The sequence below is a fragment of the Manacus vitellinus genome, unplaced genomic scaffold (assembly GCF_001715985.3).
Source record: "Manacus vitellinus isolate BGI_N305 unplaced genomic scaffold, ASM171598v3 scaffold_10_pilon, whole genome shotgun sequence".
NCBI classification, from domain to species: Eukaryota; Metazoa; Chordata; class Aves; order Passeriformes; family Pipridae; genus Manacus; species Manacus vitellinus.
Window position 1 is genome coordinate 2,658,069 of NW_021938838.1, and position 14,565 is coordinate 2,672,633.

Here is a 14,565-nt window from a genome sequence, read left to right on the forward strand (position 1 = left end):
AAGAACAAACGCGGGATAGCCGGAGGGCTCCGGGAACCAACATATCGGGAACAACATCGGCGGAGCCTCAGAGCCGAGGATGAGGGCCCCGCGAATCGGTGCAGCTCCCGGAGCTCCTCCGGCTCCCAGCTGGGTCCAACCTCAGCCCTGGACTGGATCTCTTCTCCATTGCATGCTGCATGATTTTCCCTTCCCTGAGAGAATATGTATATATATTTATATTTAGACTTTGTATATATATAAATATATAAAAATCTATTTTTATATGTATTTTTCTATATATTGACACTACAGTAAAAACCTTAAAATTCCTGCTGTGAAGCCACAGGCAGCAGGAAGAAAAACCAGATCCTTGAGCTGACTTATACTATGGGTTCATTCTTAGGTCTATGACACACATAATTCCATGTCTCCATTCTTTTCCCATGTCTCTGTAGCAATAAACAGGCCCTTGTCACCATTCCAAAGCCATGATTGTCAGAGCAACTGGAGTCCTACTTAAGGGAAGAGCTGCAGCCTCTTGCTCTGACTGAAGAGAGCTCCCCAGGAAGACACTGAAGGTGATGAAAATCACACGAGAGAAAGTTCAATCCCCATTTCCATCCCTCCGAGCCTGGTACGTGTGACAGGCATCATTCTTCCCCAGCTTCTGAACTGTTTTACAAAAGGTCACAGTCCTTGGCACCCGAAATCCTTTGCTGGGTCTGACCTCATTCCAGGCATGGTTCAGGTTCTGTACAATCCTACACAAGCCCCTGGTTGGCACGAAGAGCATCACCATGGCTAAAGGCCTGTCAGGAACATTCTGAACACCGCAGTGCAGCAGCCTCTCAGGTCCCAGGCATAAGCAGCACTTGCATCATGCAGAATACACACGACATTTTATTCCTCAGAGCTGTACAAGTATTCAGAGGTAACATAAAAAATTATGGGTAGTCAAACTGCGTGTAACAAGGGCTGGTGAGACCCAGCACGACCAGCCCTTGCTCAGGAGAACGTTGAGCAGTCCCTGCCCGACTGGTTCCGTGTGGAAAACCATCACAGGGAGCAGGGACATGGAACACCCCAGAGGCAGCCCCTGGAGCAGACCGTGAGCACTCCACAGGGGTCAGGGCAGCACCTTCACGTCAGGGGATCACTTTGTTTCCACTCACAGCGACTGGAATCAGGAGCCTCCTGTACTCCAGGGGGAGGTGACGCTCTATCAGCACGTTCAGCGGCATCTTGTCCGTCACCAGCCCTTGTCTGTGGCCAAGAAGAGAAGAGCAGAGAAGAAACAGAGCTGTTAGTGCAGAGTCTTTCCACTCAGCATCAGATAAGGCTTTCTTGCGGTGATGATTTTGCATTTAACAGCTGAAATGCTGTGGCTGCCTGTGACAGAGAAGGCACAGATTCCTGTTCTCAGGCAGTTTGTCGCGAGGTCCTGTGCACAGCACAGATTCCAGGCTTGCCCACATAGGGAAGCAGACCCAGAGGGTTCCTGCAGCTTCCCACAGAGCTTCCCTCTGTTCATCACGGGGATATTCATCTATATTGATCTGTACCAAAGCAGAGGCTCATTGCTTTTTAAATTCGCAACCCACCTACCAGGGGATAAATTTTACCACCGTTTGAAAACACACAGAGAATGATGTAACTGAAAGAAATAGCTCAGTACCCAGCAGATTTCTTTAGTCACAGTTCAGAGGTAGTTGGCATTTGCCAACTGTGTAGGCCAGGTAGTTTTCCAGTGCACCATTTAGCTGACTGGCATGAAAAAAAAAATCAGCATCTCTCAGTTTTGTGGAAAAAAAAAAGCACAGCATTTATTCACACTTTGCTTGTGAAAGGAACAGAAATACTGTTCTTATGCATGAACCAGCAGCAATTCCTGATCCCTTTAGGAGGCAGTGGAAAGGCACAAAGACATCTAGAAAAAGGTGAAATAACATGAGCACAGAATCTTCAAACCTGGCCAACCAACCCATTGTGCCTCTCAGCCTGTTCATGCCAACTTCAGCACACACCTGTTCCTTGGGAAAATGAAATCTCTGGATCAGAACAGCAACAGATCATTCTTTTTAAGCAGCAGCACCAGCTCTGCCTACAGAGGCCTGTGCTAAGCCAATGTCATCAGCTCTGCCCTGCACAACCCTTGCACAAAACCCCCTCCTCTTGCTAATTGCTGCTCAGATGACTCTTGCACTCCCAACCCCTCGCTACCTTCCTCTTGGCCTTCCACCACCATCATTGAGGGTAAAACCCCAATTCCAGGGATGCCCTCCTGGGAGAGGTGGTCAAGTGGCATCGTACAGAGTCAATCACAAGAGACCACACTTACTGTGCAAATACTTACTGCTGGTGCACACCCTGACAACAACCAGGTGTTACCAAAGCACCCCCAAAACTACTGCAGGTTAATAAGAAACAACCCTTTACCTTCTCATGAGCATTTCTACATCAGCCATCTCCACTGTTTTCCTCCCTGCATGGTTGGTGTAAGCTTCCAGATCACTGCTCAGCTGCTTGAAGTATTTCTCAGAGCTGAAGGGGGAATGGGGAGGGAAATCAAATCAGGCTGTGGATTGTGTGAACACACCAGCTGCTCCCCCACTTCTGCAGGGCAAGTTGCACTGGAGCTGCTCGTTGTGCAGGTCACAGCCTGCCAGGGAAAACTGGGGGAGAAGAAACTCTCCACCTCAGGAACAAAGCTTGGCTTCTCAGCCCAGGCTCCCTGGAACTCCACAGCCAAGACAGGTGTGAAACAGCTGCACATCTGACAACCAGAACCTCTCCCAGACTTCCCACACATGCAGGAACAGGGGTTGACACCAGTCAGAGAGAAATCAGCTCTGACAGTCAGACTACTGGCTCTTATGGTGACACCATTCAAACAATCCACAGATTTTACCGATGAAGATAACATGGTTTATAGATCCAAAAAGCTTAGAAAACCCAGACTCCAGTGGAACACTGCACAGCTGGGACACCTCCACTGTGCCCAGCACAATGACCATTACCCAGAGCCATCCTGCCCATGGTGAATGATAACAAGGCTGTGACTGGTACAACCTTTTGTGACAAACCCAGATGCTCCTGCAAGGCCAGCTTGGTCACAGATACATACACAGCAGCCCAAAGCACTTAGCACATTTCTGCCCTTGTCTTCAGATCTCCCATGACTCTTCCCAGGTGGAAAGGGAGGGCTGTCAGCTTATCAGCAGCACTTCCAACAAGCTTATTACTTCAGGTGAGAAAATAAAATAAAATAACAAAACAAAACACTAAAAAGAGTGGGAAGAACAGTTTGTTGCTACTTACCATTTTTCAACAATTTTGAATGCTTCTCTGGTCACTGGCATTTTTACAAAATAGCTAAAAACCTCCTTTATCAAACTCCTTGCTATTTGAGGCTCCCGTGGTTTCCTTTGGGATGTTCCTGATCTCCCTGGAACTTCTTTAGGCTTCAGCAGCTGCACGGGAGACCTTGGAGAAATTGAAAATTCACACATGAAGTGAACAAGGCCAGGGGAGATGCAGAGAACACCAGGCTGAGTTTGGACAAACCTTATGCTGAACTGGAAGAGGTAAGAACTACCTCATGCTCTTTCTCCCTCCCAATTCATCAAAACCCTCATGCCCAGGCAGGACAGTTTGCAAACAGTTCATGTGGCATCATGACCTCGAGAGAAGCAATCCAGAGAGACTGCCTGTTTGAGTGACAGACTGTCAGCAACCCCCAGTTGTCTCCAACACATGGCTGCAGTTCCCACTGCATCCCTGGAGTATTCCCTCTCCAGGAGTGCATGAAGTTGGAGGCATCCACAGGTCACCTCTGTATCTGTGGACAGGGGAGGCTGCTCTGCAGAATACAATTCTACACTACTGCAAACTTCAGTGGGTTTATTCTGTGGGGTTTGATTGGTCGTTTGGGTTTTTTCCCCCTTAAACAAGACTGTAACTCCAAAGGAAGTTACAACCGTTTCCCATTCTAAAAAGGAAAAATTGTAATATGAATTAAGTGAAATCCACAGATTCACTCAGTACCTGATTGGAAAACAACAGAAAAAACTTAGAACCTCAGGCTAACCCACAGAGGGAGTGCATGGATCACTTGACTCTCTCCAGTCCACTTCTATGTGGGCACAAGAATTTGGTCTTCTTGTTTATTGCTTTGACAAACAAAAATCTAGAGTTATGGGCTAGAAAATTCCTCCTGTTCCCTAGTTCTGATGAAGCAAACAGCTTCACTGAATTTCTAGTTAAGATGGTGCCAATGTTAATTATTTTGGAGTAAAGCAGAGGACAGGTTCACTTTCTGCCTCTAGGAGAGCTTCATTTTACAGTCAGCACGTGGCAACTGCACACAGCTTTAGGCTTCTGCAGTCAATGCAAGTATGTCATTCCATGTGATCAGCATCTTGTCATCTCTAATTCCCCCTCGTCTGCAAGGGCCTCTGCATCCCATAACAGACTCTATGGTTCCAGAGTAGCTCACCAGTGGAAAAATTGCTAGGGAAAGCTTTTGACCTTCAGTGCAAGAAAATATTACAAGAACATTCACTGGAAATACTGAAGGCATCAGATCTGCTCTGGAAGATTCACTTGATTCACCCTTTACTCAGCTGCTGCAGCAGTGGATGATCCAAAACCTCCAGGACTCCTCACTCCCTGTGGCAGCTGGCAGAGCCCAGGGCAGCTGGCAAAGCCAGGCTCTGCTCTTCCCCCTGGACACTGACACCCCCAGACACTCTCCTGCCAGGCCACTGCCTTAGACTTACTTGGGAGCAGCAGGTTTTTCATCCCGAGGAGCTGACAGCAGGGGGTTGTGGGCTGCAGCACGGACAAACGCAGGAGTCTTCATGGAAACCTCTGGGGGAAAAAAGGACTTGAGGAACTGAACTCTCTTCTCAGAGCTCCTGCAGCACCCAGTGCTGCTGCAGCAGCAGAAACCCAACCAGCTTCCCACAGGGCTGGCCCAGAGCACACTGCCTGTGCTCCAGCTGTGGCCCCACAGCACCTGAGCCAGCACAGCTGCTGGTTGCTGCAATGCCAGATTTTGTAACTCCCTCCAGCCAAGGCTCATGTGATCAGCATCTCACCTCTTCTCTGCTGGGAACTGCCCATAGCAGTTTCCTCCAAGTCTAGTCTGCACTGTCTAACTTCACTCTCGAAATTCTTCACTTCTTAACAAGTGAGAGCAGGAAAGAAAACAACATTAACAGAACTGAAACACTGAGCAGCTTCCTGTCTGGAAGAGGAGTGGTCACGCAGGGCTTCTTGCCTGATAGTTTCCCTTGCAAGCTGAGTTCAGCCCAACAATCCAGCCTGTCTGTAATGGTGGCAGCTTCCCAAACATCCCCTAAGAGCTCAGACACCTGTCCTGTTACAGAGTGAAGCCTAACAGAGGCTTCAGGTAATACTGAGAGTTAAACTCCCCAGCTGGAAGGGTCAGAGATCTCTTGGAGAAAGCAAGGCTGGGTGAACTACCGTGGCTGCCTGCATTAGCTTCTCCTGAATAAACATCTCTCTGCACTGGAGGAACAGGGACCAGGATGCAGGGAAAGGGACGAGTTATCTTGAGATTTCTGAGGCAAGATTTATGACAAAAGTACATAATTTTTCCTCTTTCCTGACTCTCCTTGTCCAATGAGACCTGTAAGGTGCTACTCAAACTGTTCCACCCAATCAGCAGAGATCTGCAGCCAGATCTTCCCATCTCTTCATACAGCTGTGTATAAGATAAGCAACTGTAGACACCCTAAGAACACCTACAGCTTTTTCTTGTGGCAAAAGGGTATCAGTTCAACTTCTGGCTTTGTGCACACTGCACAAATACATAGAAACATTGACATTCTCATTGCAGCTGAATATACCTGAAATCCTAGCAATGGGATTTTAGGATGTCCTCAGTTCAGTTTTTTTTATTTCAGGGTGTATTGTACTTCAAAAGACTTTAAGACCAGTCCCAGAAGACATCACTAAAACATTCTCTGGGCATTCTCAAACATGGCCTTGATCAAAGAGAACTCAGTCTGATGGATCAGTTCTTCCAAAAAGCACCAGCACTCTTGGGGCAGACTGATGCAGTGTCTGAAGAACTGCTTAGAAACTCTCAGCTTTCTGAAAAATCAGTCTACTCTTTTTGTTAACTGGACAGGAAACCTGTAACTACATCTACAAAATACAGGGTTCTAAATTAGGTTTCAAGTCTGGAGTCACGTAAATGCCTGTGCAAAACAAGAGTTCAAGGCTCTAAGACATTAAAAAGTTGACCTGAAATTTGGAGTCAGGAAGGGAAGAACAGAATGGAGCATATCCCTGTGTCAATGTATAAACCCACTTTGCACTCAGTTGCACCTGTTTTGTGCACTTCCATCACCTTCACCTCAAAAAGTACAAGATGATCTTGGTCCCTGAAGCACCTGATGAGCCAATAACAATCTGACCCTAGAAAGAGCAGCCAACAGCTTCCCCTGTACTCTCCGATGGACTAAACAGTTAAAAACATTATTAACCTGTTTTTCCTCAATCTAGGGAGAGATAACAAGGAAAAATTTCTCCAATTGCCTCTGCTACTGCTGCAAGTTTCTTACCTTGACTTTCAGGATGTTCACTTTCATCCTCAGCAGGCTCTTCCTCTGGATCATCCAAATCTAACATGATAGCCTGGTCCTCTAGCACATCTTGTTCATCATCTTCCTCTAATGGATTCATCCCAGATTTTTCAGATGAGGAGAGAGCATCAGAATGCCTGTCCAGACTTCCAGCTCCAACACCTTTGGCAGTTTCATGTTCTAGATTTCCAAAACAGGAAAAACACAGCACTGAAACAAGTACCAGAGACAAAATTTCAGAGCACTCATAGCAATGAAATCCAACTTGCAATTCCTGACAACCACCTACTACCTTCCCATCTGCAAGGATTAGGGTTGGTACACAAAGCCAGGTAAGCTGAAGCACTGATGAATCCTCGACTTTTCCCTCTGCTACATCCAGGTGTGCAGAGGTCCCACAGAAAAAAAGCCCTTGGTAAATGTGAAATCCAAGAGATTTGAGTGAAATTTTTATCTGAGCTCCTTTTAAATTAACTTTCTTTAATAAGCACTTCTAACTCAAAAGGTCACACCAAAGCCTTCACTGCAGTATGTTGACTACAGAAGACCCAGTAATGTAGGAAAAGTAACTTGGGAGATGCCAATTTGTCAACTCACTCAGGTCTCCAAATTTTTTCAGTCTTTGCCTGATCCTGGAACTTCCACCAGTAAATTTTAACTAAAGATGCATTCTGCAATTACCTATTTCTAAACACTACTGCCAGTGCAATTTTGGTTTCCCTTTGGGCAAAACGCAGCCTTCCAGCTTAAAATGAAAAAAACAGTTTGGCATGTTCCCAGTACTTAGCCCAGATTCCAGAATGCAAAGGAAGTGCAGTCTCTCTCCCAGCTGTGATGCCAGTCATGCAGCCTGGGAGGTCTCTGGCATCAGAGATAACCATCAGCATTAGGGGCTGTGCTCACCAGCCCCAGGAGACACGTGGGGTCCAACGCTGCCTTCTGCCAGTCCCCCTCCTGCTGAAGGAGCTGTGTCTGTTTTGTCTCTGCTGTCCTGTGCTGCAGTTATCTGCAATTCTGCTTCTTCAGCCAGTTCCTTCTCCAAGTGTTCCGAATACCCAGCACTTGCACTGTGTTCTGCAGCTAAAACAGGAAATTCTATCATACATCTTACCTACCAAAAAATCCCCCCATCAGCCACCAGCACACAGTTTAACAACCACTGAAATGTATTTGTGATAAGTAAACTCAGCCATAAGCTATAAATAAGGGAAGCAGATGCAGTTGCCTTTACAGCTGAGAAATGCCCAACCTTTCCTGTCTTTGCTTTACAGCCACCTAATTAGGGAGCACATCAGATCCAAATGAAGAAATTTTATTTACTTACAGTAAGCAGAACTCTTCCAGATCTGCCATCTCTACAGCCATTCTCACTTCTGGTGACTGTGTGAAAGACCAATTTCTTTTCCTTTAAGTCTAACAATACTTGGAGTTTGTGCTCAGATCCTCCTCCTCATTTCCTCAGTTTTTCTGAATAAACAGCTTCGTAAGATATATTCCATTGTAAGAAGAAGAATGCCTAGCAGTGGTTTTAACCATCCCAGACAAGCCTCTGGCAGGCAGGATGAGGAGAAATACATGGACACTTGACTTGCATGTCTTTAAAAACTTTAGCTACTGAAGTGCCAAACAGTACTCAAGTATTCCTTTTCCTGCATACTAAATCTATAGTCCACACGTCTGTTATCATGCAGCTCAATTCCAGCAGAAACCCACACAGGAGAAATCTGGGCACTCTCAAGCATCATCACTTGCTGAAGAGTTTGGAAATCTTAGCTGAGTCCAGAACCAGAAGCTGTCAAAGTGAATTTTTACCATCCTCTCCACAAACTGGGAGTTTTTGCACCCAAAAGTACAAGTTTTTCAAGGCCCAGGAGCCCCAAGCCCAAGTGAAGGGGACAAGGAAATCTGGCCAAAGGTGGTGTGAAAATCAGTTATACCAATCTCACCAACCAGAATGACTGTGCTGCCCACACCAATGCAGGGCCTAAAGTGAAGAGAAATATTAACTAGCTTTGTGAGAAGATAAAAGCTCAACATGACACTAAGCCTCCTTGGGCAGACAGGCAGCAGTGATTCTCTCACCCTGCTGGATCACTGCTGGGATAACAGTGGAGTACCAGATGCTGTTGACAGATTCAAGCATAATTTTTACTGATTTCTGCACTTTGCTGCTTGTAGCAATACCTCCTGTGAAAATGAAATTCAGCAGAACACAGGAACCTGTGTCCACACCTACCCAAAGCTTTATGTACTGAACGGGTAACACCAGCCACCCCCAGCAGTGTTTTTAACAGCTTATTCTAAGGCAAAGAGAAAACCAAAAATGTGCCTGTGGAAGCAGGAAACTTCCATGACTTGCTGTCTTCCAGGAACAGGAGGTACTAAGGCCCAACCTACCAATGACAACCTTTATTATTTAAATGAGGGCAGCCTTCAATCCCTTGGTTTAAGGGCAGAAGATGCTGGTTAGTACTGGAGAAAGATAATGGCCAACATGGCCTAAATAAATACAGTAGAGCAGTAAAATGTACACAAAGAAAGAGTGATCAGCCAGAGGTATTCCTTGCCAAGAGGGAGCTCTACATCTTTCCTATGGGAAGGTGAGCAGTACTACAGAGCTACCAAAACATATTAACCTTTATTCCACTTGCAGTCCCAGTGAACAAAGCAAATACTGGCAAGGAAGCACATGAGCAAGTCACAGCCCACTTTTAGAAAGCTTGTCTAGGAATGCCCAGCATCTCTGATACGATTTGAATTAAATTCTCTCCAGCATCTACTGCACAATAAAGTCTTACTTTACTCTGAGAGTCACCTGAAAAACCTTGAATCAGATTATACTCCGTCCCCTTGCAACACTGAATGCACTTCTTACCCTCTCTGAAAAGCTTTTCCTGTTCCACTCCATTCACTGTATTAATCATCTCTTCTTCTGAATCACTTACTTCTAGATCTTCGATTATTTGGGACACAACTTCTCTCAAAGACATGCTGGAAGAATTTAGAGTGACTGGGGATCCCAAATATTTACTTGAACTTCTGGATGACAGAGAGGAGCTCAATCTACAAACAGCTAAAACAGAGAATTAATGTGTCCCTGGTATCTTTTTAAACTTTCTTTTAGCTTTCCTCATAAGTAAAAAAGAACACCAAGCAGGGAGAGAAAGACAACCCAAGAAAACACTCTTCCTTTACTTGAAGCAGTTTAGAGAGTTCACAGTGTACCTTAGGAACCAGTTGGAAAAATCCTTGCAACTGTTTTTCAGTTCACCCTGAGGAGCAATGCTGAGAGCAGCCTCCTTTGGTAAAACAGAACTAGGTCGCCATTAATATCTGACACTATTGCCTTACTGACTCCAGCATCTTTAAGATATGCTCACTCCCCCTCATCTTCCCCTCATTTCATCCAGTCCCCTGGTCCACATCCTCCACACTTTTCTCTGCATTATCTATCCTTTTGTCCTAAAAATGCCTGACATTGGACTCTTCAGAGCAACTAACTGCTTTCTGTTCATGCCTTCCCTTGTCCTTTCAAAACAACTTTTGCCTAGTCCAAGCAATATGAGGAAAACATGTTCCCATTTACATAGCCAGGACAAGGGATTTCCAGGGAAATGAAGGGTGAAGAGAAGTACTAGACACCAGGGAAAAACTGGCAAAGCATTGGTACAGAGTGACCAGGGAGGCTACTACCTCTGTCCAAGGGATTTTTAAGGCCCAGGAGACAAGGAAGCTGTGACAAGTAAGTGACCACACCAGAGTAAAGGTCTAGCCTTGTAACTTCCTGAGATTTTTTTCCACATCTGTCTACATGTCCTACATATCATCTCTGTTAAGCCCAAGTCCTAATCCACAGTACTCACAGCCAGCCACCTCCTCTTCATGAACAGAAACCTGCTCCACTGGGTTACTCTGCTGGGAATAATCTTGCTGATCTTCTTGCTGGTTTGCAGGTGTTCCTGGAGATACAGGAGCCATTCTGTCAATGTGCTCCTGATCAAGGCCCGAGTTCTCGGAATGTCTTTGTGTCCTTCCCTCGTCTGTGCCCACACCAGACACCAGACCCTCCGGCCTTGCTGTGTCTTGAGCTGCATCAGAAATCTTGCTCCTCTGTGCTGGAGTTTTTGAATGTGACAGCTGGGGTTCAAGAGCAGAAAGTTTATTTTGGCTGCGTTCATTCAGCTGAGGCTGAACAAAGAGCTCTGTGTTGTTCAGCACGATCTCTGCATCACTTGTCATCATGGTTGTTCGGATCCCAGACGCGGACTGCGAGTCCACAAGATAGTTCTGTGCTGTTTAGAAAGTTTTAAAACAAGTTTTATGTGAAAAACTGTTCAAGGTCATAGGGACACTCTTTATTCCCAGGACTTGCATCGTTCAAAATCTAAGTCATTCAACCAAATCTTACTCATCCTCAACAGATCAAACACTGAACCTGCATGACCCCACTTCAGTGCCCCCAACTTTCCCAAACTGTAGAAACCCCAGCACCCACAGATGAAGATGATGGCAAACAATTTGAGTGATTTAAGTCACCCAACTGGGCAAAGCACACATTTAAGTGCACAGAGTCAACTACAGAGGCAGAGCCTCATTCTAATCTCGGTTCCCAAATCACACTCTACCTCTGTGAGCGTGTCAGGAACCTTATAGCTGCAAAACACAGGCCACGCCTGAGAAACTGCTTCTAAAAGCCACCTCAGGAGAGGCCCTTCCTCCCAAAAGAGAAATAACAACACAAAAGGAACCATTGCTCTTCAGCATGTTCTGTTCCACTCCGCCCTCGAAAGCTTCCATGTCAATGGCTTTGCGGTTCCTCGGCCTCCGGAGCAAACCCCTCTTCTCAACAGTGTCTGGGGCCATCAAGGAACCAACAGACATTCGGAGGGATCTGTAAAAACAGGAGGGAAGGAATCATCTGTCAGCATCACACACCCTCAGACTACAGGCATGATGGTACTAACAGTGAGGTATATGACAAAGCCAGGAGGAATTTCCCAAAAAAAAGCCTTGAGGATTAAATGTCAGTCTTTAAACAGCTGGTTTAATTTCACAGTATCAGCCAGCATCAGGGTATGTATCATCAGGATATGTATCAGGAAACACTGTTTTACAGCCTCCCTGAGACACTGCAACACTACAGCTGACAAAAGGTCAGAACTTTTAAAAATTTTAAATAACAAAAAAAAAAAGGGAGAGCAGATGTTTGAGATGACAGCAGGGTGGTAGGAGGACTTCAGAGCAAGTTTAAGAAGCTGCTTAGTGTCAATGATCACCCCAAAGTACAGCTACCAACACACTGTGACTGTTCTGAGATGGGAGCTAAGATAGCAACAGGTGAAGCACAGGAAAAGATGTTTCTCACTGTACATATTTTGCACCCTGGACACTGACCATTCTCAAATACCTCCTGTCCCTTTCTCTAGGCAGCCCAATCAAAAGGGGGTACAGATACCATGAACCCAGGTATCTGTACTGTTCTTCACAGCTCCAGGTGTGATCAAAAAAGAAAGCAGCTAGACTCAGGACAGCCAGAAGTTAAGACATTTTAGATTACTCACCGAAACAAAGTTGTGTTGTCCAGCGTTGACTGAGCTAGAAAAAGTTGGTGACACATTAGTTGAGAAATTACCCTCTACACACTGGGCTACAGGAACACCCCAATGGACCCTCCTCTTTCCAGAGCCAGTCATGCTACAGTCCTCACTTAAGTGTAAACAGAATTAGAAGACAGGTTCACTTCATTACTTCTTGTCTACATTTCAGAACTGCATATTAGAAAGCCAATAAGCAATTTCTGAAAGGATAGGAAACAGTTATTTCAAAGAAAATTTAGCATGGTACATACCCTCAGATTCAATAATTTAAATTTTACCACATTCACAGTAACCAACCCAAACAAGTGCATCTGGAGCTTTAGAAGAGAGTGGAACTCATGTACACTCAGGCACAGAGTCTCTAATTCAGAGCTGAGGTACTGGTATCTGTAACCTGGGGCTGAGTTCCTCCTTGAGTTCCACTCCAGTTGCTACTCCAGTAGGATACATACACTAAGGGGAGGGCTTTTATCTGCCTCTGGCAAACTGCAACTGAAATGAAAGTTGTATTTGCCAAATTTGCAAGTTTATGTTTAAAGGAAAGATTCAGTCCAATATAAAACATTATCTTTTACAAACCTATGAGAGTTTTTTTTCCCTCAAACAAGAACTTTGTAAGTTATCTGATATAATTGCAATGAAAGGTATGCAGCTGCTTGTATTTTAAAGTTTTTGGAATTGAGAGGAAGTCGGGGATTGCTTCCTTTGGAGACACTTCAAAACTCAAAAAGCACCAAGTTGCAAAAGCAGTCAAGAAGTTTATATACAGTCAGGGCAGAGCCTGGAAATTGGCTCAGAAAGGCTTATTTTAAATTTGATGGAAGGGGGGGGCTTTACCTTCTCCAAGATCCCCCTTGCATAAGATGCTGCAATCAGGATTCCAAACATACAACTGCCCAGCTGAGCAGCTCCTAATAACTGGACCGGAGGAGGTGAAAACCAGTTGGCAACAAAGACAGCACTGAACAAGGTAATTTTTGACTGCAGCCTTACCTTGGTTCTGGAAAAGTCGTTTGTCTGCTGCTCTCTCAAATTCAGAAATGCTGACTTTCTTTCTTTTCTTATTCAAATGGAACACAGTGACAAATGTGTCTTCAGCAGCAAGGTCTGGCAGCTGCAATTCCCCCCTACCAAAACAAACCAAGCTGGAGAGGCGTTTCGGAAAACCCCACCTGACAGGATGCAATTTTGATCACTGAAGCATGAGTAAAGAAGTTCTGCTCCCAAATCCCATCATAGGAGCTGCAGCCATACCTGGCATATAATAAATGTAAAAATTATATTTAAAAAAAAAAAATCACTTACATGCTGGAAACCCTCTTAGATGGGAGTTCTGGATGAGCTTCTTCCGTGCCTTCATGGTTAGATATCTGAGGTTTCAGAGGTGAAACTTGGGGTTCTGCCAACAAACCAAAACATTTCCTTTCCACAATTCAATCCAGCAAGAACACCAAAATGCAGCAGAGTGTCACATCTACACCACAGGCTGTAAATTACATTTATTGATGGGTTAAAATAAAGACCTGGTGAAAACTCTCCTGGTTCTGCCCCTGGGAAGGCTGGCAGTGACAAAACCAACAGTGACAGATGGCAGCACGTCCTCTGTAACTCACTCCTGATCCTACAGCCAAAGGCAGCACCAGGATTATGTGCTCAGTCACCAGGATAAGACCAAGTGAAGGGGATTTTGAAGAGGATTTTGAAGACTATTTCACCAATGCAAGGCCTGGCCTTTCAGACAGTTCTATCCCACGTTCAGCTGCAACTGCAGTGATTCCTCTCTTGCATTAATCAGTCATAAAACGGTCTGACTTCTGTTCCACATAACAGGATAACAGGATAACAGGCTACCAAGGAACAACCTCTGCTCTCAACTCCACCAAAACACTGTCTTTCTGTTCTCAGTTCTCCTGAAAAAAGATACTTACGGGTCTGGATGACTCTCTTGAGCATAACCCGTGGTGTGTCATTGTCAGGGTCTGGGAACACTCTCAGTCTCCGCTTCCCCAAGGTGCTTCTGCGAGAATTACTGTCCTTCTCTGGATTTGATCCAGTCTAGACAGAAATCAGAGACAAGCAATTCAAAACCAGTATTTCCACCATTAAAAAAAAAAGATCGCAGCATCAAAAGCATCCACCATCCATCTTCTAATGACAACACACGCCGGCTAACGGGAAACATTTTTCCAAATTCCCAAACAGAAATCGTGCACGTCTTCTTTTTGACAATACCAGCACTTCACGCGCGGACGGGAGGCAATTCAGCTCGGGGTGTCACCGGGGCGGGTTCCAACGCACAACCCTCCTGCGGACGAAATCCCGAGGGGCCTCAGAGCACAGCCGCGACGGGCCTGGCTGCTCGGCGGGCGCGA

At 45.4% G+C, this 14,565-nt stretch overlaps 1 protein-coding gene across 3 annotated transcripts; it reads right to left on the reverse strand.

Annotated features, from left to right (window-relative positions):
* Window positions 1-864: 864 nt before the first annotated feature.
* CENPT (centromere protein T) lies at window positions 865-14,450 on the reverse strand. Of its 3 annotated transcripts, XM_029964878.1 has the most exons (14): window positions 14,122-14,450; window positions 13,499-13,592; window positions 13,187-13,320; window positions 12,158-12,191; window positions 11,345-11,487; window positions 10,460-10,888; window positions 9,472-9,669; window positions 7,500-7,676; window positions 6,576-6,776; window positions 5,082-5,165; window positions 4,761-4,851; window positions 3,301-3,465; window positions 2,419-2,523; window positions 865-1,245 (listed from the first exon to the last, which is right to left on the reverse strand). In XM_029964878.1, exons 1-14 carry the CDS (start codon window positions 14,144-14,146, stop codon window positions 1,128-1,130), a joined length of 1,998 nt encoding a protein of 665 aa, XP_029820738.1. In that variant the 5' UTR covers window positions 14,147-14,450; the 3' UTR covers window positions 865-1,127. The 3 variants fall into 3 exon arrangements, with proteins under 3 accessions (XP_029820738.1, XP_025751926.1, XP_025751927.1); XM_025896141.2 differs by lacking the exon at window positions 5,082-5,165 and having other exon boundaries at window positions 14,122-14,444; XM_025896142.2 differs by lacking the exon at window positions 9,472-9,669 and having other exon boundaries at window positions 14,122-14,440.
* Between the last annotated feature and the right edge of the window lie 115 nt (window positions 14,451-14,565).